Here is a 24,314-nt window from a genome sequence, read left to right as displayed (position 1 = left end):
TAATAAATGATACCGTGGCGATTAGAAGATATAACTGACTACCTACAACCTTTTCTTTTCTTTTCATTCATAAGAAGTGTCATTTTAGTATTTTAAAATGCTGTTTTATCAGCATGAAACGCGGTGGCTTCCTTAAAATAACTCACAGTTAAGAACTGGCGGTCCAACATACAGTAAAGCGTAGTGCTAAGCTTTTGGTTGAGACTGCACTCGATATAGATGAGAACACAAGCTCCCACTGCTTCACTTTTTGGCTGTTCCTGGAATTAAGGACCTTGAGTTTCCTGGAGTTAAGTTGTTTTTAACAACTGCTAATAGCCAAACCATTCTTAACCCATTAGTTATGGTCTGGTCACATCTGTTTTGAAAGAGCTGGCTTCCTTCAGCTTGTTTGTAAGTGATGAACGTTTGAGGAATCAAAGTTCATTCACCCAACTAATTTATTCAAGCAATTTAATTGTAGCACATATTTATTAGGGGCAAAAAATTGCAAGAAAAAGCTTTTCATTCTGGGTTTACACGCTCTCTTCTACTACTGGGGCTCTATGTAGTCGGTACCACTTTTCCTCCCACATCTGGTGACTGTCGAGATTATTTTAGTACAGGAAACTCATTGTCATGCCAACAAACCAGGCTTGGAATATTTGAGCTTTGTGACATGACACGTTATCCTACTGAAAGGAGCCAGATGATGGGTACACTGTGGGTACACAGAAAAGGATGGATATAGTCAAAAACATTATTGAGGCTCTGGCTTTAAACAAGGATTCATTGATACTAAAGTGGCCTGAAGTGTGGCAAGAAATATTACCCATACTATTACACCACCACACCAGCCTGAACCATCAACAGGTTGGATACAGGCTTGTTTACACTAGATTCTGAAAAATCAGTACTCATCAGATCAGACAGCATTTTTCCATGGTGAGCAAATTTTTGCCTCAGTTTCTTGTTCTTAGCCGACAGTAACAGCACAGGTGTGGTCTTCTGCTGCTGTAAACCATCTGATTCAAATTTTAACCTGTTGTGCACTCAGTGATGTTCTTCTGTAAACTTTGTTTGACAACAACAAGGCATTTTCACCCAGAGCTGCAGGTCAGTGAATATTTTCTCTCTTTCAGACCATGACTGTATCCTCTTGAGATGGTTGCATGGGACAGTTCCAGTAGATCAGCAGTTTATGAAATATCCAGATTCACTTATAGTCAACCATCTTTCCTCCTCATTCTGATGCTCAGTTTGAACTTCAGCAGGTCTTCGCGATTATGTCTACATGCCTAAATGTATTTAGTTACTGCATTGTGATTGGCTAGTCAGATATTTGCATTAATAAGCAGTTGAGCAGGTGAACGCAATAAACTGGCAGGTGAGTGTGCACTGATAAAGAACACAAATACTCTTGGTTAAATCCCACAAACATAAAAAAAAAGTTTGAGCTTAAGCTACATATGGCCTAAATATGGTGACATGGTTTGGTTTGAATAAAAATCAAATGAAATATGTCTTTCAAGGAAAAGAAGCATTAGGCATACAAATACACAAACACCAACAGCCTCATAAATGATTTATTATCAACCGGCACGAAACAGTGTTTATGTACAGGGTCATGAATGAACCTTCATATGTGATGTTTCTGAAAATCAGGTAGATTTTATTTCACTATCAAGCTAACATGTGTGGCATCCCAAACATATCATGTCCGCTAATCTCCATGTTACAAAAAAACAAAAAACCCCAGTTTAAAATATCTAGCCTGAAACAGTTTGCTGCATTATCGTGATTAGTTGGATTAATCTGTTAGGATATAATCTGGTCTACTGTGACTGCGCTGAATTCGTCTGTAATCCTCCGTCTTTTGATTTCTTGACCTTGCAGACAAATGTCTGAAAGACTGAGGAAAGCAAACTTCAGAGATGGACATAACTCTGAAAGCAGTGTCACAGTTTCTGAGCTAAATTCCAGTTGAAACTGGCTATGGTCATCGCACTGCAGTCTGTTACTGTCTGCACTGATACTACGTACAAAATATAATCTTGTGCATTTGTACAACACACACATTAGCTGCAGATGTATCTTCATTACCCACTGTGACATTTGGCATTTGATTTCTTTATGTACTTCTTTTGCTTCTAATCGGACGTGAACTGTAAATTTAGCACCCGTGTCACTTCAGCTCATGCCCCTTTTACATGATGTCAACAAAGCCTATTTAAATTCTAATTCTTCAAACTCAGATGTCTCACAGTATTCCCAGACCTTCAAAGTGAATAAAACAAAACAAAAACAAAACACCTTTTTGAACTAATGAATGCTTTGTGAAAATACGAGAGTTCTTAGCTATTCTTATATTTCTTGTGCAGCGTCCTTGGCTGATTGGAATTTAGCCCTCGTTTCTTTGGCTGACGGCGACACAGTTTCCTTCACAAGTCTCCAGCTAAAGATTTCCTCTGTCAGCTCAATGATATTCTGACCTTCATCATATAATCTCTGTTGTGTTTCTCTTTTTTCTCCACATTCCTCTTTTACACTGTATGTTTCCACAAACCCACAGACCCAATTAATACACACTCATACACATATCCATACACGCATATGTACGGCACACACATGTGCTATGCATATTGATTCATCATAAAACTGTCTCGATCAGGGCTCTCTTCATTTGTCATTCTGCATTTCCTTCCTCTCTTTCTTTGGCATCCTCTTTGTCTTTGTTGCGATGACCTTCTGTCAGACTGTCCAGGAGACCACGCTGATCCCTCTGTGCCTTGCTTTCTTCTTTTAGATCCAACATGAAAAGAAATTTCCAAAGTGTAAATGTCCATACTTGGTATAGTTGCCAGCAAAAATCCAAAAATGGGAAAGCCTATCCTAGCTTACCCACCTGAGGCTTTCTGCTGCCTTTCCTCATCATGTTGCTCCTCTTCTTCCCCTGAAGAGGACTCTGTGTCTACAGACTTCATGTCAAGTGAGGACAAATGGGCCTGTGCCATCTTCTGGACAGCTGAAAATGCAAATCAGTTATGATGAATGAAGTTACACTGCAAACATTTTACTAACAAAAATACCAAATTTTCCAATCATCTGTCCATTGTCCTCTAGAGGACAAAGAATAGGTTGATAAAAGAGATTATTGTGTTTGGATTTGTATATCTAGAGTTGTAATGTTACACATCAACTGTGTGCAATGCGTGTGAAATCTAACACTTGCTCTTTACTAATTTTGGCTTTGATTGATTGACTTAACAAATGATATCCCCTTTGCTCTATTACCGCTATAACAGGATCCTTTGGTTATTTTGGTATGAAACTGGGTGAACAGAACCAGCCATGTGGACCTCATTTAGTTGAGCAGGGTGTGTGTTGTAATTCTACTAAGGGGAAGAGGCTGGGTTTTTGGTATTCCCGTGGTATATAGGGAGTCACAGAGTCATTTTGATGACTACCACTGTTTAGTTAATATTTCTGGATGAACTTCCAAAACTAAATCATCTATCAGTTGCCCTAACCTCCCATCTACAATAAGACCTGTACCATGTTTATATGAAATACCCTCTCTGATTTTTATTGGGTTAGTTGATGAGGAAGAAGATCTGATGATGTTTTGTCTCCAGATGCAGATTCAGACTTTGAAGATCCATTATCCAGTAGTTCATTTGTCCTCCAGTTATTCACTAAGCCAGAGTTTAATGACTTAGTAAGAGATTCGGATGTGCCAAAGGACGCACTTGAGTTTTTTGTGTCTATGCTTTTTCTTTTAATAAGAATCATGAAAAGGATCCTAATCGATTCTTTGAAATGTTCTTTAGATAGAAATAGAATAGCCCTTTATTGCAAATGTATGAGAAAATAGAATAGCCCTTGTATGAGAAATTCTGGAAAATGTGCATTGGCAGCAGTGGGATTCGAACCCACGCCCCCGAAGAGACTGGAGCCTTAATCCAGCGCCTTAGACCGCTCGGCCACGCTACCATTGCTGGCTGACCACTGGGTGCAATGTGTTATAAGTACAATGCAGATGAGTGGAGGTTATTCATTGACAGCTCGAAACAGGACCTATAATGTGTCCTAGTGCACATTATAGGACACATTAGCCAAATGGCTATTATGTCTTGTTAAAAGAAACATATGAAAATTTGCAAAATGTTTTGGAGAAGCAGAGATACAATTAGCACAAATGGACCAAATGTGAAAAAAGGTGACAAAAAAGATTTATTATTTAAACTCAGCATCACTGAATTAGGTCATTTCAACTATTTTCTGCAAAGGTCAGAATTGTTTTTAATTTTTTTTATACGGGTTAGTATAATCATTTTGGAGTTAGGTTTCTAATCGCCTGTCTGGTCATTTATCTAATGATCAATATCCACAGGAAAGGACTATGTCATCTGCATATAGAGACAACAAGTTAATGCCAAGGTGAAGATAAATAATGTTCTATGAAGCAATGAGAATATAACAAACTCATGAAGCTTTTGAGCTATTCAAATAAAGTAAAAATCAATCTTAAAATTTTGTTACATTTTTTTAATGTGGATTTTCAATTTTAAAATATACATGCATGTCTTATGAAAGGAAAAATTTTTTGTTATATAAAATTATAAATGCAAACATCACTCAAATAAAACGAGCAAAACCCAGTTAATATTATGAGTGGCAACTGTCATGTCTGCAGGTGCCAAAGCCACAATTTGCACAAAAAAGAAGACGCATAAAAACGTCTGTTGTATAGATATTTATAACAACAGAGTTGGTTTTTTTGTGTGTATTTAAGTCTGTGTGACTCTGGTTGCATCTGATAGTGTGTGTGCATGTGCCAGCGAGTGGGTGAGACCGTGTTACAGCTGTGCAGCCATTCTATAATCCAGGATGATCCAGAACAGACTCACAGCTGCCACTGCTCCTAATCTTACATGACACACGCATGCACACACACACACACTCTCATTGTGGTTGTGGAAATGTGCGTAGTCCAGACAGATAGAGACCACATGGTGGTTGCCACAGCAGAATTAGGTCTCCCAAATTCTTTCATTTGGTGTCATTTGTTATATAAACAAGAAAAACCAGTGTGTGGGTACAAGGGAAAAACACACACAAAATGATTCGAGTCAGGGTTCATTTACCTTTAAGAGATGGCGGCTGGTAGGTTGACATGTGAACCAGTTTGGCTTTCAAAGCTCCATTTTCCCCAAGAACCCACTGCTGAAATAAAAAATGCAAACCAGGGTTTACAGCTAAAAGTGTACGCAACACTTTTTTGTCTTATTGTTGCCTCAAACAAATGATACAATATAAGAAATCTAATAATCGCTCCTTTCCAGTTGCAAGGATTAGAGCAGAAAGGCAGTAATGCACAATGTGCAGGTTTGTCAGCAAAAGTCAATGAAAAGATAAAACAAAACGTAAAAGCACTTTCATACTTGTAACAGGTAATTATGGAGTAAAGCATAAATAAAAATGCCATCACTTATTCACATATTTGTTGCGTTATTAAGTGAAGATGCAGAATTAGTTGTCACTGTAATGTACATAATGTAAATAATCGAATTTGACATTTCCTATGAAAGCTTTTCTGCAGCTGTTTTAGAAACAGCTTGAAAATGTAGAAGCTGGTTTCAAAACAGGAAAAAAAAATTTCATCATCAATAAGTCAAAATTTCAAGTTATTATTTCAATTTAATAACTTGGAAATTAAAGTTATTTTTTTAGTCTCTACTTCTTTTCTCAGACGTTTGAGTTGGGAAGAGAAATGTTTGAGATACCTATCTGGAAATTTTGACATAATAACCTGAAACTTTGACTTAAATAGCAAAATGTGGGCTTAATGATAACAAAAAAAAACTAAAGAGACATTCACAATGCACATAGAAAGTCGAAACACCACATTTCCAATTATTTCAGAGGCCATGATTGCATTGTACTGTGGTCTTTTGGAACTTATGACTACTGTATCGTTGAAATTTGATTCAAACCTTTTACTGCTGGATCTTTAACTTGTATAATTCACATGCATATCTACCTGATGTGGGCTGCTGTCTTCTTCTGGTGATGGTGGGTCCGTCAATCTGAACAGCGTGGCAGGTGTCGGCCTCCGACGACGAATCTGCAGAAGAGAGAGATACAAGAGGTTTTTTTCTTTAGGGCTTCACTGCTTCAATAATCAGCATTCATTTATTCTAAACTGTGGTTTATGGCATGTATGCAGAGGACTTGTTCTTTGAAAGTTAGATGCATTAAAAAAATAAATGCATATCATTATGCAACAACATTCAAGAGACTGTCCAGCTTGTTTGTGAATGAGGATTACGTTTTATGATAGAAGGCAGAAGGATTATTTAAATTATAAATAAATCTAAATAAGGATTATTTAAATTTATTTCCTTTTCTGCTACAAGTTCCTATCGCTTGGATGAAATCACAGTTCTTTTGTAACATGTTTACAGTATGTCTCCATCATACAAAGCAGCCGGTACTTCTTCATCTCCTTGTCTTATATGTGTGAAGCAGGGAGAGTCAAAGTAACCACAAAACACACAAAACATTAAATATACACCCAACTGCCAAATTGTTAGGCACACCTGTTCAACTGCTAGTTAATGCAAATATTTAATCAGCCAATCACATGACAGTGCATTTATGCATAAAAACATACGGAAATAAAGTTCAAGCCTTTCTTTACATTTCTTGAAGAAAGATGATTTAAGTAACTAGAGTTAAGTTTAACTAGAGTTTACAGAGACTATGAAAAGAAAATATGCCTTGTTAATGTCAGAGGTCAGAGTGGAATAGTCAGACTGCTTTGAGCTGAAAGGAATGCAGCAGTAACTCAAATGAAAACTTGCTACAACCAAGGCAGCATTGAAGAGCAGAAGAAGAACATGTTGAACCTTGAAGCAGATTGGCTGCAGCAGCAGACCACACCAGGTGCCACTCCTGTCAGCTAAGAGCAGGAAACTGAGGCTACAGATTGCACAGGCTCAACAAAATTGGACAACAGGAGTTTGGAAAAATGTAGCCTGATCTGGTCAGCCTTAATTTTAGCAGCAGCAACATTTTTTCTTTTCTAAGTTTACCTTTTTGTGTTTGAGTCCTGCATTTGGGCCCACTTCCTACCTGCCACAGCAGTCATGACACTGCTGGAGTGTAATGGTGTGGGAATATTTTCTTGGCGCACTTTGGGCACCTTAGTACCAACTGAGTATTGTTCAAACGCCACCGCCTCTGTGTTGTTGCTGAGTGTGTCTGTCCCTTTATGACCACATGTATTTTCCAGCACCTTGTAGGGTCTATTCAATGAAAAATGAAGGCATTTCTGAAGGTATAAGAGGGCCCAACTCAGTACTAGCAAGTGTCCGATGAGTGTTTATCTACAGCATATCCCGACCTGTCACATTCCTCTGATAGTTGGGCATTACAAAACTAAGCCTGTCAGTAATATGACTTGTAAATGAACTCTCTAACTTTTAATTTGGTTCAAAAAGATGCAATTTGAGGCCACGGGGCAAAATTTTGCTGTATTCGTCACCTCCTGTGACACGTGAATACATTGTATTAGTAATGCTCTTGTATTCTTGGACCTTCAGTTTATATTTTACTTTCCCATAACATTTCAAAGTGAAATAATGTACTTTTTCATGCACTATTTCTGGATAGTTTTCAGATTAAGATTTTAAAGCAGAGTTGTTAAGGTCATTTCCAGGTTTCAAAGTTCCAAAAGCAAAATACATAACACCTGGGTAAATAAATTACTGATTGAAAATACCATATTTACAAATCTGCTCCACACTAAATAAAGTAGGCACAATTAAGAATTTATTTTATAGAAACAGCAAAAATCCAATAATATAACACTGTTAGGATCCTTATTGTGTCCTTTCATAGAATTTTTACTTGTAATTAGATTGATTACATTTTCTCACCATTATTTTTATAACTTGTTATTTATGGAAAACACACACTATACTCATCGCCGGCTCTATTTTGTGATGTGTGATGGTGATAACATTGTTATGAGATACAAGTGGCTGCCAAGCCAATCACAGCGAAGAGTGTAGGCATTGAAATGTGTGGGCAGCTTTCACTCTGGAGTAACTCTCACAGCTTCTGCTTCCCTTTGTGCACTGCATTCATCCATATTCATGAGTCACACACTAGAATTAAATATGCAGCCCCTTTTTTTGGGGGGGGCATCCTATTAGAGGTTAAAGATGTGTTAACATGAAAATATGAGTGTGGCAATCCAATAAACACACAAAACATGTGCACACAGCACTCAGGAGGGGAAAAAAGGCATGTGGGGCCAAAGGACCAAACCACATTTGGAGCACCTGTCTGAGAGCCTCTTCAGACATAGTGGCCTATGTTTTGTTAACACTGTAGTCGGAAGGTCAAGCACCTGCAGGGAACATATTTTATTTTCATCAGATCCTTGTTGTGCATGTCTGAAATTCCTGTAAATACCACTGATTGCTCAGTGTGGCTGCAGTGGACGTTTGATTTCACTGGAAACAAATTAATGTTTCATAGTTCCTCCTCACATGCTGGGCTTATTGTGTTTGTTATTTTAGAATAATAAATCATTTTAACATTGTATTTTATAATATGGACCTTATTATTTAGGTGATATTCTATTCTTCAGGTTTTTAAAAACTGTATTACCCAAAGCGTTTTTTGAAAATGCATTTTATTGGTCCAATAATGTCTTAAACCAGTGAGGTCCAAGTTATCATGTTATCATTGATGATAAGAAGTAACCTTAACCCTAAAAAATGCAAAGTTTGTTTTTGACATCAGCTGTTGGTTTTATGATATTTATCTTTTATCCCCTGATTGCTTTTTGAGACTTCTGAGGCGACTTTTCAGGGGACAAAGTCCCTCTGACATGTTCTGATAGCATAGGGTTAAGGCTGAGGATTAGGATACTGATAGAGGGACAATAAAGATAGCAACACACAAAACTGAGTGAGGGGTCTGACAAAAATTTGGAAAACAAAAAGCAGAAGGAGAGTTCTTTAAAGAAGTTTGGGCTATTGTTTAAAACATAACAGAAACCTCTCTAAATGAATTATGTCTAACATTTCCTTTTAATAGCTAACTCTTTACTCTGTACTTATCAATATCCAGAAAAGGTCAACTTATTGATCATATTTTTCAATCCACTTAGAAATGTAATGTGTTTTAAATGTTACTGGAACTCGTTGATCGATGCTTTGGGGTTATAAGAAGCCTTTTTCTGTTGCCGCTACCATCAAAACACAGACACGTCTAGAAAGGCAAATTTAAGCAGCAGCATGGGTTCTAAGTTTAGTGGTCATGTAGTAAATCATTAATCCCACACCCCATTTTTTTTGTAGGTCAGATGACCTTTAGTTGCATAACATTCAACTCCAATGCGTCATACTGGATGTTTAAATGAACAATGACAACACTGAGTGGGGGGTAGTGACCTAAAAAGCCTTTTACGCAAAAATAACTTCTGTGCTTAATGATTAAATGCATGCACTAAAAGTATAAAACTGTGTACACAAAACACTTTTCAGGGAATAATCCTTTGCAGAACTTGATTTGACCACAACACGACTCATGACTTCGGACTTTTGACCTGGTTTTTTTGTGTAGCGTTGGCCTGGATAGTGGAGAACAGGAGCTGAACCCACACAAATTAAAGAAAACACAATTGATGCACTTGAAAATAGAAACTTCCCATTGGAAGACTGGAACTGTCTTGTTTATTTTATTCTCCTGCTACCACCTCCCTTTGTCAGCTACAGTCACTTCATCTAGGTCTGAAGATTTACCAATATTAAGACCAATATTAAGCCATCAGCCCACTCTGTAAATAGCATTAATGATTAACAGGGGTGCGTATGCTGGGTTTGTAAGAATAAGACCCTATTAGACTTTAGAGCTTTTTATTTGTGCTCTTGGCAGGAGCTGCCCTCGCCCTTGATTCATTCCTCAGTCATCCACAGCTAATCTCTTTCTTTTTAATCAGTCATCTCCTTGGCTGATGATTTTCCTCCTTTTGCGTGTCTTGTTCGGCTTCTGTCAGCTATCTTTGTCTCTTTTCTTCTGCCGTTTTTCCCTTTCCAGCTCAATGTGTTCCGTTTATTCCTGCCTTTATTTTGATTTATTCTAGATGTTTCAGTCGCTATCGACGGGCGGCATTTCTCAAGGACCACAAAAGGACAAGAAACTCTTGATGAGACCTCACAAGACAGTAAGAGAAGGTGGCTAAAACCTCAGTAAACCAAAATCTCAAGGACAGAAAAGAAAAAATACACTTCAGCACTGCTCCTGCAGCTCTCCACTTGTTTTTTGAAACAAATTCCACCACTGGACGGAAACAGAAGTATTACAAGACAGATCGTATTAACTAGTCATGCTGTTGCACTCACACATGCATACAGTAGAGGCTCAAGACTGTTTGGTGGAAGCTCATCTACTTGTCATAGTAGAAAGATTTAGGTAAGCAAGCTGATATTGTCCATAACATGAATTAGCATGTTGTGTGAGCTCTGATGTGCTCTGTTGGCACACTGGAAGAGCTGTTAATGATGCCAAAATATCATGTGACTTTGTGCATGTGTAGCTCAGGTGTAACTTATAATCAAAACGCTTTTAAAATCAAAGTAAGCACAATTTATTTTTAAGTATTAAAAAAATCAGCTCTGACTGCCTATTATGCTCTTGCAATTTTGGATTTAAAGTTATTACTCTCTCCTCTTTCGCTCATGGGACCTTAAAAAAAACTGTCAAAATAACTGCCTGAGTCATTACTAGGATCGCTGCCAGGGTACAAGACTTCCTTACAGAGGAAATTTGCTGAATATAAGTCATTGCTGAGGTCTGGCCTCACAGGATTTGAATCTCCTCTTTTTCTACTTGTTGTTGTGTCACTTTTACTGTATGTATGAATTTGAAATCACTTCCTTTTATGTGTGTGTACACTGATGCCGAAGACGGTCATTTCTAGTTTAGCTTTTTAAAAAGTGATCAAGAAATTCAGCCGATGAGGTGCTATCAAGGTCTTTCGAGCTAGGAACCCATTCCCAGAAGGACTTGCTACATGTTGGGTTAAGTTATCGATGAGAGTTGTGGTTTTAAGCATTCCTACAAGTCTCATTCCACATGATATGACCACAGGGCATTTTTGGTCAGTTAGAAAGAAGAAATTCGAAGATTATGATACAGTTTTCCAAAACTATAGATCACAAAGCTCTTTTTGCAGGTGAATATTTATCTCCTCAGACTGTTTCCTTGTATCTCTGTGTGTGCAGGACTTCCTTAGTTTGATCCCGTCCCTCTTATTTTCATCAACAGATGCCTGAGGATTATTATTTTGTGCACACTGTTCCAGCAGACTTATGGTCACTTTGGTGACGTGATGGCTTCAGAAACACAGAAAATGAAGCCCTGTAACCTTACTCCTACTTTGAAGGAAATGTGCTTCTTCAGGGTCCTCCTGATATATAATGTCTCTGGCTTCTTGCAGTCTTATTTAATCAGTGGAGGAAGATTGCCATAATCTTACTAAGATCTGAGCTGATAAAACTGCCAGAGCATCTTATAGACAAAACGAGTGAAGAAGTGAACAAGTCTATCAGGTAGAGTATAGCAACTGATTAGCATCAGACTGTATTTAAATTAAAATATCACTCAGAATTGTGCCATCATTGTGCATGGGCTTGCTTAGAAAAGCAAATAAATGATCCCTTCTGTACTGGACAGGGTATGAATCAAGCAAACAGAAAACCCAGAGACCAAGAGTGGGCTGTAAACAGCAGATGCAGCAGAAAATATCTGCCCAGAACTTATTGATTTATTAGGCTGAAACAAGCTTTCCAAACAGATGCCATTTGAAATTTTCCAAATCTCCTACTTGGAAAAAAAAAGAACATTTCTTACTCTGCACCTGGTCTCCAGTGAAACTTCCCTTAAGGGAGCGACTGAAGAAATGAACATCTCCTGCACAAGGAATGGATAAGCCTGTCATTTGCTGCTTTTTGTGTCCAAATATTACCTCATTGGCAACTTTGCGACCTTTATGGGCTCTTGTCTTTAACACCACCAATAACATATGCACATCTCTGCTCATACTGTACAGCATAATACCTTCCCTCTTCACCCTGCCCTGCACTGTTTGCATTGACCAGCGCTCGCTTTGGGATGATTCAGCATAAGCAACAGATAACGGATCTGACTTTACATAATATGCTCACCACCTCCACGAGCGTATGAGTAATACCTTCTACATTTTGCTTCTTGTGTGTGGTAAAGGATTTATTACTCAGGCGCAACTAATTTTTAATGCCACAAATGGTCCTTTATCCCTCACCTCCTCCTCCTCCTCTTCCTCCTCCATTCGGATGGAAGGGCAAAGAAATCTCATCAACTTTAAGGACTCCAAAAAAAATCTGTAGCTGCAGAGCTCTGCTTAATTCCAGCACTGCCCATACCCTGCTGCCCACAGAGTAACATACAAACATCAAAACACAGTTTTGCAGTCTGTCAGCCTCCGTGTTAAGCACTGATGCCCCTGAAGAAGCATTAATGATGGAACTGCAGGCGAGCACGTTTTAGATATTTACTTTTAAAATGTACAGATGCAGTTACCCAGCCTGAGCTTAACAATCCTTCCACACACACACTCATCTCCACAACCACTGTCATCATCCGTGTAGGCTACAGCCACACTCCCTCAGATCTCACCATCTCCACCTGTCGCGGGTCCAGCTGGGTGGGCACGGAGGAAGGCACGGAAAATTGGATCTTCCTCCTCGCATCCGCGTCTGCCTCTCGGTCCATCACCTCCGTCTCTGCGGGGAACAGCAGCAGCAGCAGCAGCAGCAGCAGCAGCAGCAGCAGCAGCAACGAGTCCCGCCTGTCACCTCCGCAGCCGAGCGCACAAACCTAGAGTCCAGAGGAGGTCAGCTTCAGTGGAACCGCCTGTGGAAAAACTGCAGTAAAGTGCTTATACTTGACAAAAACTCGCCGTCAGTGAGTAAACAGCGGCATCTCTCTCTGTCCCGGCGATCCTCTGGTCTCTGGAGTTCCGTTTAACAGCAGCGATCAGCTCCTCTTCCCCGCCTCCCCGCCAGTCTCCCCTCCCCTTCCTCTCACACTTTGTCCGCTGACCTTAATGCGTGAGGAGGAAAGAAGAGCAGTGAAGGTTTTGTTGCCTTTACTGGAGCCGCAAACTTTGCGCATTTGCATTTTAAAGTTGTCCGATAAAGAAATCTACCCGAATGAAGGGGAAATTGAAGAAAAAAAGCGAGGAAGTTACACAACTTCAAAGAATTTCACAAACTGATAAACAACTAAAGTCAGCATCGAGTCATAGTGAACTAAAAGAAACGAATTTTAAGATATTAGGAAGATGCCACTCACTGCTATCTTAGCAAAAATGTGCCGAATCCTGGTTGGGAAGAAATAGATTTTTTAATTTTAATTAATTAACGAAGTAATTAATTTTAGGTAGGCACTTAAGGTCGTATTTTATTGCACTGACGTTGAGTGCAAATTTGCGTGCTCACTTTGAGGACGATCAACAAACTGGAAATATAAATAAATAAAGATCTAATCGCTCCCCCTCTTCCAGAGGCAAAAGTATTAACCTCTGCTTTCGCCGGTGCCCACCTTGGCTTTACCATATGCACAGCGAATATCTGCGAGGCACTCAGTTGCCATGACAACAGCTTTTCTTCTTAGAGAGCTGGCAGTGCAGGAAGTGTGTTGGAGTGTGTGCTTCGGCATAAGTTCGAGGAGAGGCAGGGCAAGAGAGGACAAATGCATTTGTCAGCGCGCAACACAATCAGCGGCCAAGCTGTCACGAACTGTCATTTATTTGTACGTGGGATCCCCCCGAGCATGTAGGCTGTTTCAGGCGGAAGTGTCCTATTTTTCATGTGCCATGCAATTCGTAAAGAAGTGGAAAAAGGTAAACTTTCACCCAAATCATTATGTTTTCCTAAAAGTCAAACAACAGGATACATTTGGTGACTAAATATAACCAAAAGGAGATTGAATAACAAACTTTTCTAAAGGCTTTCTCCTTGTGGTGTATATTGTGTGTATATTGGAAAACGAACCAGATGCCCCTGTAAGCAGAGGGCCCCATGGTTGATCCCACTTGCCACAAGCCCAAGGGTTCACCCTCTACTGAAGTACTGGACTTGAGAAAAGCTCTGGACATCTGCCAGCTTCAAGAAGAGTTGCTAATGACAGCAAACTCAGGCCTGCTGGGCGAGGTCTGCAGATAAAAGAGCTCGCCACCTTGGACATTTTAAAAGAGCCCATCTGTGGCTCAGCTCCGTTTCAGTTCGTCTGTCGTCCTTGAAAACATAATGTATGTTTGCGAGCACTTTCAACAACACGTGACACCAAGCAACACTGGGATGACAAGTCAGCACCATCTTATGGCCAAAAGTAAAGAAATCACTTCACTGAGGGGAGGTTTGAATGCAAGTAAATATATGATAGTCCAAACTCACGACACAGCACAAAAATGAGCAGAGCTGAAGGTGAAATATTTATAAGATTATTGTGTTATTATAAATGTAATGTAGAATCCACAACAGATCATACATGTGAGCGTTCCTGTGTGGCACTGTGTAGTTACTGAAACCACCAGAAGGTGGCGACAACTGCTAAGAAAAAGCAGCCATTTCTAATTTCTTATGACTGACGTTTGCACAGAGTGATATTTAAATTTTTACATTTATAGTTCAAAGTATTGAAATAACAAGAATATTTATTTGCAATATTTAAAAATATGAATATTTCAATATATTTCACAAAACCTCAAAGCGATTAAACATGATGCAAATATCCATAGATTTACTTCTGCTGAAGAAGGTAAATATTTGGCTGTGTTTATTTACAACACACTCTAAATTAAAAACGTCGTTCCATCCTCTTTTGGAAAAGCTGAAAATGCGTAATTTTATTATATTTTACCGAGGACGTCGTGTATTTGCTTTCTATTTCCAGCAGGTGTCACCCACACATAACTGTGGAAAGAGTAGTCACTGAGAATTTCAGTGATATGTGAACCGAGCCGTAAAATATAGATGTTTATAAGATTGATAGAACCAAAGGCTTGGCAGTTCAGGACATATGAGGCCAAATTAACTTTAAAGCTTCTCCTAATCTCTTCATTTTCCTCTTTAAATATAATAACTCAAGGCAGATATAGAATAAACAATACTATACAATACTCTTCTCCAGGTTTTAAACCTTTTCAATCACAGCGGAGGGGAAAATGCATTTATTTGTTCATTTAGTTCTTACTTTTAATCTGAGCTGTGACATGACGCCTTTGGTGACTCCTAAAACCGAGAATCTCGAACTCTCCTTTTGCCTGTAGGATAATGTAATGATATGATGATATGCATGACGTGTCTTCATTATTTAAATGTCCATTTGATGTAAGTGTATGTTTGGCATTTAATAGTGAAAGAAAAATAGCATGAAATTCTTCTTATTGGGTTTGAGCTTTTGTTATTAACCCAAAGGACTCCTGAAAATGGCACATAATATCTCTCATTAACCTCCATTCACATTTGTGCCCGTGTATGACTTTTATCAGAGATTTAAATGTGTGAAACAATAAAAAATAAAAATACTTGTCTGTCAGGCACTTTGGTTTTTCCACTGAGAATGCACAAATTACACAGCGGTCAGTCGAGTGAGGCTCAATAGCATGATGATGATGATGATGCTGATAAGCCTCCCCACCACCCACCCCGCCTTTCGTTCTTGCTTCTCTCTACCTCTTGCCTTGCCCCATCTTCTGGCCCCTCTCTGCAATCTGTGCCTTCGCCACCTTTGGCGTCAGTCCGGCCGCTGGCACCTGTGCCAGTCCTGGCAACCCAAACCAAGACGCCTTGCTAAGCTCAGTTTAACTGATTCGTTTAGGCAATTGCACTCTGACTCTGATCTGTATGAACGGCAACTTACTCATCCCAGACCTTTGTGTGGGGTGTGGGCACGCTGGTTTGCTCAAGTTTCTGTTGATGGAATCGGGGATGAGTTCAGTTGCTGTTTGTTTTTTTGGGCCAATATACTGTTTCACTGAAATACTTCCAAAATGTTCCCATATGTGGATGATTTCCATCATCATGATTTTCTTATCCTACACAGCTCATTTTAGATCTCCGCGCTGGGGATATTTGTTGTGGCGTAGCCAACTATATGAATGCTATTACATGTATATTACAATTAATGCTATAAGGGGATTTTCCTACATCTTCTATACGAGATTAACCCAATTTTCCCCAAAGATGGAGGTTAAGAGAAGCAGCCTGAATCCTACGTTTCTTTTTTTTGTGCCATCCTCTCCTTATTCCATTTTCTCTTTCAGCTCAGTGACAGATGGCGAGTCCCTCTCCCCCAGGGGAAGCCAGTCTCTGTGAATGCGGCCGCATGTCAATCACCGGCTCTCATGTGATGGCTCTTGCCAATGACGTGCCAGCCATATGGGCCTGGCATCAGAGCTGGTATGTAACCCACCCAGTCCTGCCTCTGAGGTGCCACACGGCTCCCTCCTCGCGTTTGGGCTGAGGATAGCAGCAGCAGACAGAGCAGGGTGGCAGGAGAGGAGAGAGAGGTGTGAGAGCAGAACGCAGCGCCTCGCTCGCACAAGCATCCGTGCAGGGCGTGTGGATGTGATGCCCACCCGGAGAGAGATGGTGTAAACAAACCCGCTTTGCCCCGTCACTGAGCTCCACCACGGAGGTAGGTTGCACAATTCTAGTCAGTAGACTATCAGATAATGATCCAGATTTGTTTTTGTCTTTGTGCTGATGTCTCTTACAGCCACGGTTAGGGGAGGGTAATTTGGGTTTCGATGCCAGATTGAGATAATGTAATGCTTTAAACCTGTTTTGGAAGAAGGGTGCAGTTTTCCTGGCTCTTTTTGATCATTGTATCGCAAGCGATATGATCAGATTGGGCTTGTAATCTTTTTTTTAAGGCTTTTTCATTTTTGTTATATATATATATATATTAATGTTTTTATTATCGGAGGACATCGATCATGCTGTGTTTCATAGATTTCGTTTAAATAAATCCACACTGACCCTCAAGAGATAGGTTCTACTTGTCACTTTTGGCATTCATAATTTGCATTTTATTGTCTTAGAAAATGAGCAGCATGTGTGTGTGCGTGTGTGTGTGTGCGTGCGTGTGTGCGTGTGTGTGTGTTTGTGTGTGCTCTTGCATGATTCACGTCAGAGCACTGTGGGGGTAGTATTCTCCACAGAGATACATAGGCTAATTGACAAGGTATTGGTAGGCATTAATTACATTGTGCTTACAAGATTAGATAAAAAATACGCCCTTGGACACCAAACGCACAGCTGAGCTCAGGGTAGTGAGAACCTGAGGAGATCTGTGGATGTGGCAGCTTTTATAATATCTTTACATTTAATTTTAGCACAGAACTTGTCTATTTAACCCGTGTCGTCGGTGAATGTGGTGACATGAATTCGGAGAGGATTTACATTTTGACTAAGTTGGTTTCAGAAAAAATAAATAAATAAATTATGAGGAGAAATTTAATTAAAAGCTAGATTTGTGTAACTTAAAAAGAGCTTTGATCGGGCTGGAATCTCTGACGGAAAAGAAAGGTATTGATAGAATTATTTAAAAAAACAAACAGTCAAGGTCAGTATGAAAACATACTCTAATTTTCGCTCACAAATCTATGATTTATTTATTTATTAAGTCCAGACAAACTAAAGTCCTCAGATGAGGATTTATCTGTAGCCTGCGTGATCTGCGAAGGTGTGCCAAACAGGGTTCATGAACCCGCAGAGAGTTTACTGAGGTTCTGGTGCATTTCATTTTTACACTATCTGGATTTTATAAGTTAAACGCATATATCTAATTTTTTTTCACGATTAAGATTAAAAAAATAGAAAAAGGTGTATTTTAAAAATGTAATTTTTAACAAAAATCTGTTTGCTCCCTTGGTCCTGTGTGCGGCCTGTGTGTAATGGAATTCCTCCAAGTTGGTAATTTATTGGACAGAGGAGGGACCCGCACCCCAGTGAGCCCCTTGGGGATTCAGCAGAAGCAGGCCAGTCTGCGCCGTGCTGCTGGAGGGAACAGATCGAAGCACATGCTGAGGCTGAACAGTGGCCTACACGGTTACTTGCCTGAAGAATAAACCAAATGCATCTGATTTTCTTAAAAAAAAGATAGTACTAAATTCTAAAGTTTTTATTAAGAGAATCTCCCATAAATATGTTTTTGCTATAATTTTTTTTAAAAGGTGGAAACATTAAGTTTTCGTGACGAGCAATTTTATACGGCCAATTTGGTTAAGCACAATGTGAAACTAAATTGATTCAAATTGAAATAAATATTAAATGTATGCATTTATTTTTTTACACAAAAGATGACAGTTTTTTTTTTGTTTAGCAATTGAACAATATTTCATGGCATATAGATAACCTGTCTTGTAGAATTTTGAACCCTAGGTGATGGGATAATTTTACAAACTGTCATAGCTCTATAGCTCTAGGTTGTCTCTTTTTCAAACAAAGATGTAACCCACTGTGGAACAGCTGGGATACCCTGCTTGGTGGATTTCAGTCTGAAGAAGCCTTGACGTTCAACGCAAAACTCGGTGATATAAGCCACAGGGCACTCTCACTGCTTATAAAATAATTAGCGAATAATAACTGGTTTTTTTGTTTCTTTCTTAAGATTAGGGACGTCTAGAAGCTACGACCCTATGAGGGCTCACCGGAGATTTTTTTGCAATGCGTGCTTGTTGGTGCGTAAAAAGCAGGGCGCCCAACAGCCAGGCTGAAGCGCTGTTTGTCTGTCTTGCAGGTTGCATGCCACAATGTTGAGCCGTCTGTTCAGCGAGGTGCTGCCAGACGTCCAGAGGCTCGCAGCCGACTGGGTGGAGGACAATGAGGTCGAGGACTCCAAAGCCAAGGAAGATGACCACGAGCCCTGCCACCTCGAGGACGACGAGCTGGACGAGCCACTGGAAGGCAGCAGTCGAGCTGAGTCTGAGATGGCCGGCGACGATGATGAGGACGAGGAGGCCGAGGAAGAGGAGTGTGGGGATGAGAACAGCGGGGACAAACCCAAGAAGCGCGGCCCAAAGAAACGTAAGATGACGGCGGCTCGCGTGGAGCGCTCCAAGATGCGTCGGGTAAAGGCAAACGCTCGGGAGCGCATGCGCATGCACGACTTGAATTCCGCGCTGGACAACCTGCGCAAGGTGGTGCCCTGCTATTCAAAAACCCAAAAACTCTCCAAGATCGAGACTCTGAGGCTGGCCAAGAATTACATATTAGCCCTCGGGGAGATTTTACGCAACGGAAAGCGTCCAGATGTGGTGACCTACGTGCAGATGTTGTGCAAAGGCCTGTCCCAGCCCACCACCAATCTGGTGGCAGGCTGCCTGCAGCTCAACACCAGGAACTTCCTAACTGAACAGTGTTCAGACGGAGCCCGATTCCACATGCCGAGTTCTCCTTTCTCGGTCCATCCCTACTCGTACCGGTGTTCGCGCCTCTCCAGCCCTCATTACCAGCCCGGAACCGGTGCTCTCAACTTGCGAAGCCACTCCTACGGCTCTGGATACGAGGCCGTGTACCCGCCTGGAGGCACGTCCCCTGACTACAGCAGCCCGGACTACGAAGGCCAGCACAGCCCTCCCGTGTGCCTGAACGGCGGACTCTCCGGGAGGCAGCAGGAGTCCTCTGAGACTGACAGGAACTATCATTACTCTGTGCACTACTCTGGACTGACCACTTCTCGACCCAGCCACAGCATACCCTTTGGGCCTTCGGGTACGCGCAGTGGTGGTGCGCACTCAGAAAACATTCCACCATTCCACGACGTACACTTGCACCACGACAGGGCGCCCCCATACGAGGATCTCAATGCCTTTTTCCACAATTGATTCCATACTACGGTCCAATCAGGCTTATTGACATTCTAATGACAATCCTATAATGTTTAATATTGTTTGGGAAACAAGAAGAGTCTCTAAAGGGAGGTGATGGAGGTGGCAGAAAGAGTCTTTTGATTATCTTCTGTATTCTACTGATGTCATCCCTATACTGTTGTACATCATATCAAAGTGTGTCCAGTATTATCCTGTATGCAGAATGAGTGCAACTGACATAAACAATGTATAGGCCAACATGAAACATGTTATGACTCAAACGACTTAAAATAAAAAAGTGTTTTCTAATCGTCTGAAATGAGCGAACAAATCTTCTTTCTTTACTAGGGGAGCTTTCATTCAGTTACTGCAATATATCATGAAAATAATTCATAAAAAAGGTTCCTTGAAAATAAAAAAAAAAAAAAAAAAAAGCACTTAACGGTTGTAACCCAGTAATATTTTTTAATATAACTAGGTGCAAATTTTCCCTGTGGTCAGCCAACCCTGTAAACAACACATTAAAGTCGCTTTTCGCAGAATACACAGGTCCTACAGCTCACTCGCTCTCAGGGCAGTGAAAGATTTACAGTAGACAGATTAGAGCAGCAGGCTAAAAGCCTTTTATCTCAGCTCAATGCCAATGTGTAGTTGATCTCTGCTTTATAAATTAAGAATTTATGTACGTTGCTAGACAACAGCTTATTAGAATCAAACGCAGAAAGGAAAATCATTAAATTTTGGAGTGAAGCCTGTGACCCTGGCTTTTAGGTCCCAAAATATCCAACGAACAAAAACATTTTGAACACAGCTGATAGTTAGAAAATCTGGACTGCTGAAGGCGTGGGTTAATTAGGTTAACAACCACTTGTAACAGCCTCTACGCATGCGCACTGTAAAGTAAAGGCTACGATAAACAGGTATAGAAATCAAACAAACCTGTTACACAAACTGAAACAGCACTTTGAGTAAAAAGAAAAAGAAACAAGAATAAATTGGGCTGTATTTCACTGTGCCATAATGTGCACTCATTAAAGGCACATTCTCCTGCCTTCCTAGCAGGATGCATCCTTGAACTTTGAAGAGGCCTGGAACAGAATTATCATCCATAAGGAGTGATGTACCCTGCTAAATGGCAAGTATGTAATGCTAAATCTGAGGCCAATTCTTTGAGGCGATATGTAACCCAGCCACAGGGGAGGGGGGCACAAGCCAGTGTAATCCTAGTGCGGCTCTCAAGCCCAGAAAACGGGGAGAGTTGCGCTAGGAAAAGACGTCGTTGCCAAATCAAATATGCGGATAATATACTTGAGATGTGTTGCTTTTTAAACACATTTTATTTTATTTTATTTTTAGCAGTTCACACGGCAACCTTAAGGAAACCCTCAAGTGTTTAGCGATAAAATCGTGCCACATCTTTTTTGGCTTCCATCTTTTTATTTTGTGGGTTGCGTTTTTTCCTCCTTATTCTTCTTTTTTTTAACTCCACGGTTTTAAATTCACAACAATGGAATGTAAGGGATCCGTTCAAGATGGATATAGTTTAAAGGCCCCTGAATGCAGAGCGTAGGAGGAAGAACAAGTGGTCTGCAGAAACTGAGCGCCTGGCATTCAGATTAGCGATTCTCTTTTCCAGCACACCGCGCATGGATCTGGGCCCTGTCACGCCACCGTGGTTTGATTCTCAGGTGAGTGTATTTGTCCAACAGCTTAAATAATAGAATGACCTTATTAAAGATTCACAACACTTACTTAATGCAAAACAATAATATTAATATTAACACTGACCACAAATAAGTTATTGGTAAAGTTTTTAATGCTCGCTTTAAACCACGTTTGAGCGAATAGTTCACAGTTTAATCATGTGTGGTCGAGATCGTATTTTTGGTGATTTCTCATATCACTGGAGAAAGCAGCCACCATCTTTGGACCAGTGCCCTGGGTCTCATATGTTGCTCTGGACATCCAGGGGAAATCAGTACCGGGCACCGCAGGGTGGAAACGGTCCCATCCAAGCACTAACACAAGCAAAAAAGAAAAAAATGTCAGCAAAAATGTACGTAAAAAAAGATTTGCACTGCAAAAACATCGATTCGGTGCTGTAAGAATTTTATTTTTGCATTTTAATTTAATTACATTTTACCATTAAAAAAAAAGCCCATCTGACGTCCTAAAACGGTGAAAGAGATGTGCAGGTGCAAAATCAGGTGAGTCAGTGGCCCGTTCCCCTGAAGATCAAGTCCGTGCCAGAATAGACATGCACACACACCTGCACGCGTAAAGTCCAAACCACCAACATAAATGATACATAGTAGTAACATATATCCTGTATAAATACAGAAAATGCACAGTTTTGAAAGGTTTTGGCAGGGCCGCAGTTTTGGTGATCGTGGAAGGGCAGACAAGCAAACATGGGTTAAAAGGCCATTTTTGATCGGAGAAAGTTCTCAGATGACGAGCTTGATGTCTTTTAGGAATTTAAATGATTAATTTATTGTAATTTATTTTACTTTAATGTTTACTAAACGGATCTAACCCTTAAACAAAATTGTATTTATTCATTTATTTATTTCTACTTTTGAAGGGAAAATCGCGCAGTTTTGTATTATGCGTGCGCTCAACTATAAACTAACTTAACCTAAACATGGTTAAAAGCATTTGCACGCTAAGAAATATTTGATATCAAAGTGATTTTAAAAAATCGTAATTTGGGGTTTGCATCTTTTCTTTTGCATCCGGCGTTTAATATTTATTATGTGGTGCTGCCCACGAGTGCGTAAAAAAACCGCAAAAACAATTTCCAGAAAACAATTTTGATTAATTCAAGTAACGAAAAGCTTCTTAATTTGGGAAACTCTTAGATTATATATTAATTAGCCAGCATTAGAAAGAAAAGGAAACCTCTATGTCCCTTGAACGCTTGTATCCTACAAGTGGCTGCATGCCTGAAAGCGAGTGTGGCCACACGGACGTATATTTTTAATGTTTTGCATTAGATAAAATTAGGTTGCATAAAACAATCTTGGGGGGAAAAAGTGATCACCACCTGATATTTCCGGCATCCCCTCTCACCAGTTGACCACTATTCTTCCCGGGTGAAGGGCAGGTCTCAGAGGGCAAGGTGAGAGGGTGCATTTTTTACTTTATTTTCCGCTGTAACCTGACAGTTCGGTGGTGGACTTCTTTTAGCGAGGAGGGTGTCGGTTGGCAGTGGATTTGATGGCTGAGCTCAGTGCCAAGTCGCTAAATGTCTGAGCACCAGTAAAGCCAGAGACTACTAGAGCCCACCATCACCAACCCGGGTGCCAGCTGCGCCACGTGGCAGCCAGGCGGCCCCTGCCAAAGTGGCCCTTGTGGGAGGGACCCAGTATTTCTTTCCTAATTCACTCAGCATCTGTTCATTATTCTCCGCCGTTAAAGGAGGCTGAGTGCCCCGCGCAGAAAGGGACCCTTTTCCCCCGGTCGTGCACTTTTGAAGGAGACTGCAGAGAGACCGAGCGTGAAACTAATCGGACACTGAACTGGGTTAAAGAGGTGTCCGTTTCATCTCCCGTTAGTCCCTCCTGCAGCATTCCTTTAAATAGTGCATGACTTTTAACCCTTTAAACTCACCTGTGGGTCCAGGGGCATTCAGAAAATAAAAACAAATAATAATAATATCATTATTATAATCATTATAAATGTCAAATTAGCCCTTGAACAGTGTTCCACTGACACCCATACGACTATGGGCCTCGGTCTAAAGCAATTACCCGATTAATTATTTATCATTACGGGTTTCAAGTCAGATTTGCCAGATCTTAATAAAATATATTTTACATCTTACATTATCGTAGCTACACGTGGTATTTCTGGACAAATCTATGACAAATCGGGTTAAGTGACATTACTAATGACCAAAAAAATAATTTCTCTGGTATCGCGTTTAGGCGTAATTGTTCAAATGAGTGTTTATAAAATACCGTGCAATTACTGTAATTAAATAATCCAGCTCAGAGCTCCAATTTGGCGATTCGCTAAAGTCGCCGGACACCACACAACACTCGCGACACTGCAAACAGGTCACAAGGTAGTCCCAGGCTTACGGGGGCCTACACAGATGTCCATCTGGACCGCTTTACTCCCATTTATCAGATTAGGTAAACATTTACCGGATTAATTGTATTGGGATTAATCTCGAAAATGTATTTAATGGTTTAATGGGACTAATCAGTGTCATAGCATAGAGTGTTTGTGCGTTAGAGGAGAGAGAGAGAGACAGGCGGAAGGCACAAATAAATCAGGCTTAAAATAACTTAGTGCTATTAAAAGAAGAGTGACAAAGTCCCCATTGCAGCACCAGGATCACTCACTGGAGAGCTTCTGTGGGGCCCAGTGTGTGTGTGTGTGTGTGTGT

The 24,314-nt window shown here is 40.3% G+C and overlaps 2 protein-coding genes and 1 non-coding gene across 6 annotated transcripts; 1 reads left to right on the top strand and 2 right to left on the bottom strand.

The window, feature by feature from the left end:
• Positions 1-1,551: 1,551 nt before the first annotated feature.
• On the bottom strand, positions 1,552-13,707 carry LOC101482548 (uncharacterized). 4 transcript variants are annotated; one of them, XM_076887528.1, is made up of 8 exons: positions 13,620-13,707; positions 12,998-13,140; positions 12,715-12,915; positions 11,911-11,970; positions 6,023-6,106; positions 5,127-5,205; positions 2,885-3,004; positions 1,552-2,778 (listed from the first exon to the last, which is right to left on the bottom strand). In XM_076887528.1, exons 1-8 carry the CDS (start codon positions 13,690-13,692, stop codon positions 2,666-2,668), a joined length of 873 nt encoding a protein of 290 aa, XP_076743643.1. In that variant the 5' UTR covers positions 13,693-13,707; the 3' UTR covers positions 1,552-2,665. The 4 variants fall into 4 exon arrangements, with proteins under 4 accessions (XP_076743643.1, XP_076743644.1, XP_076743645.1 ...); XM_076887529.1 differs by having other exon boundaries at positions 1,552-2,775; XM_076887530.1 differs by having other exon boundaries at positions 5,127-5,202.
• On the bottom strand, positions 3,891-3,972 carry trnal-aag (transfer RNA leucine (anticodon AAG)). Its single transcript has one exon. It is a non-coding gene; the product is annotated as a tRNA-Leu (tRNA).
• Positions 13,708-16,434: 2,727 nt separating the features above from the next.
• On the top strand, positions 16,435-20,227 carry LOC101478993 (neurogenic differentiation factor 2). Its single transcript, XM_004561332.3, has 2 exons — positions 16,435-16,740; positions 18,847-20,227. The coding sequence occupies exon 2, from the start codon at positions 18,860-18,862 to the stop codon at positions 19,931-19,933; it is 1,074 nt and encodes a 357-aa protein (XP_004561389.1). The 5' UTR covers positions 16,435-16,740; positions 18,847-18,859; the 3' UTR covers positions 19,934-20,227.
• The last annotated feature ends 4,087 nt before the right edge of the window (positions 20,228-24,314 follow it).

This window comes from Maylandia zebra, linkage group LG8 (genome assembly GCF_041146795.1).
Source record: "Maylandia zebra isolate NMK-2024a linkage group LG8, Mzebra_GT3a, whole genome shotgun sequence".
Lineage (NCBI taxonomy): Eukaryota > Metazoa > Chordata > Actinopteri > Cichliformes > Cichlidae > Maylandia > Maylandia zebra.
The sequence above is the reverse complement of the archived record's forward strand: the minus strand, read 5'-3'. Positions and strand labels throughout refer to the sequence as shown.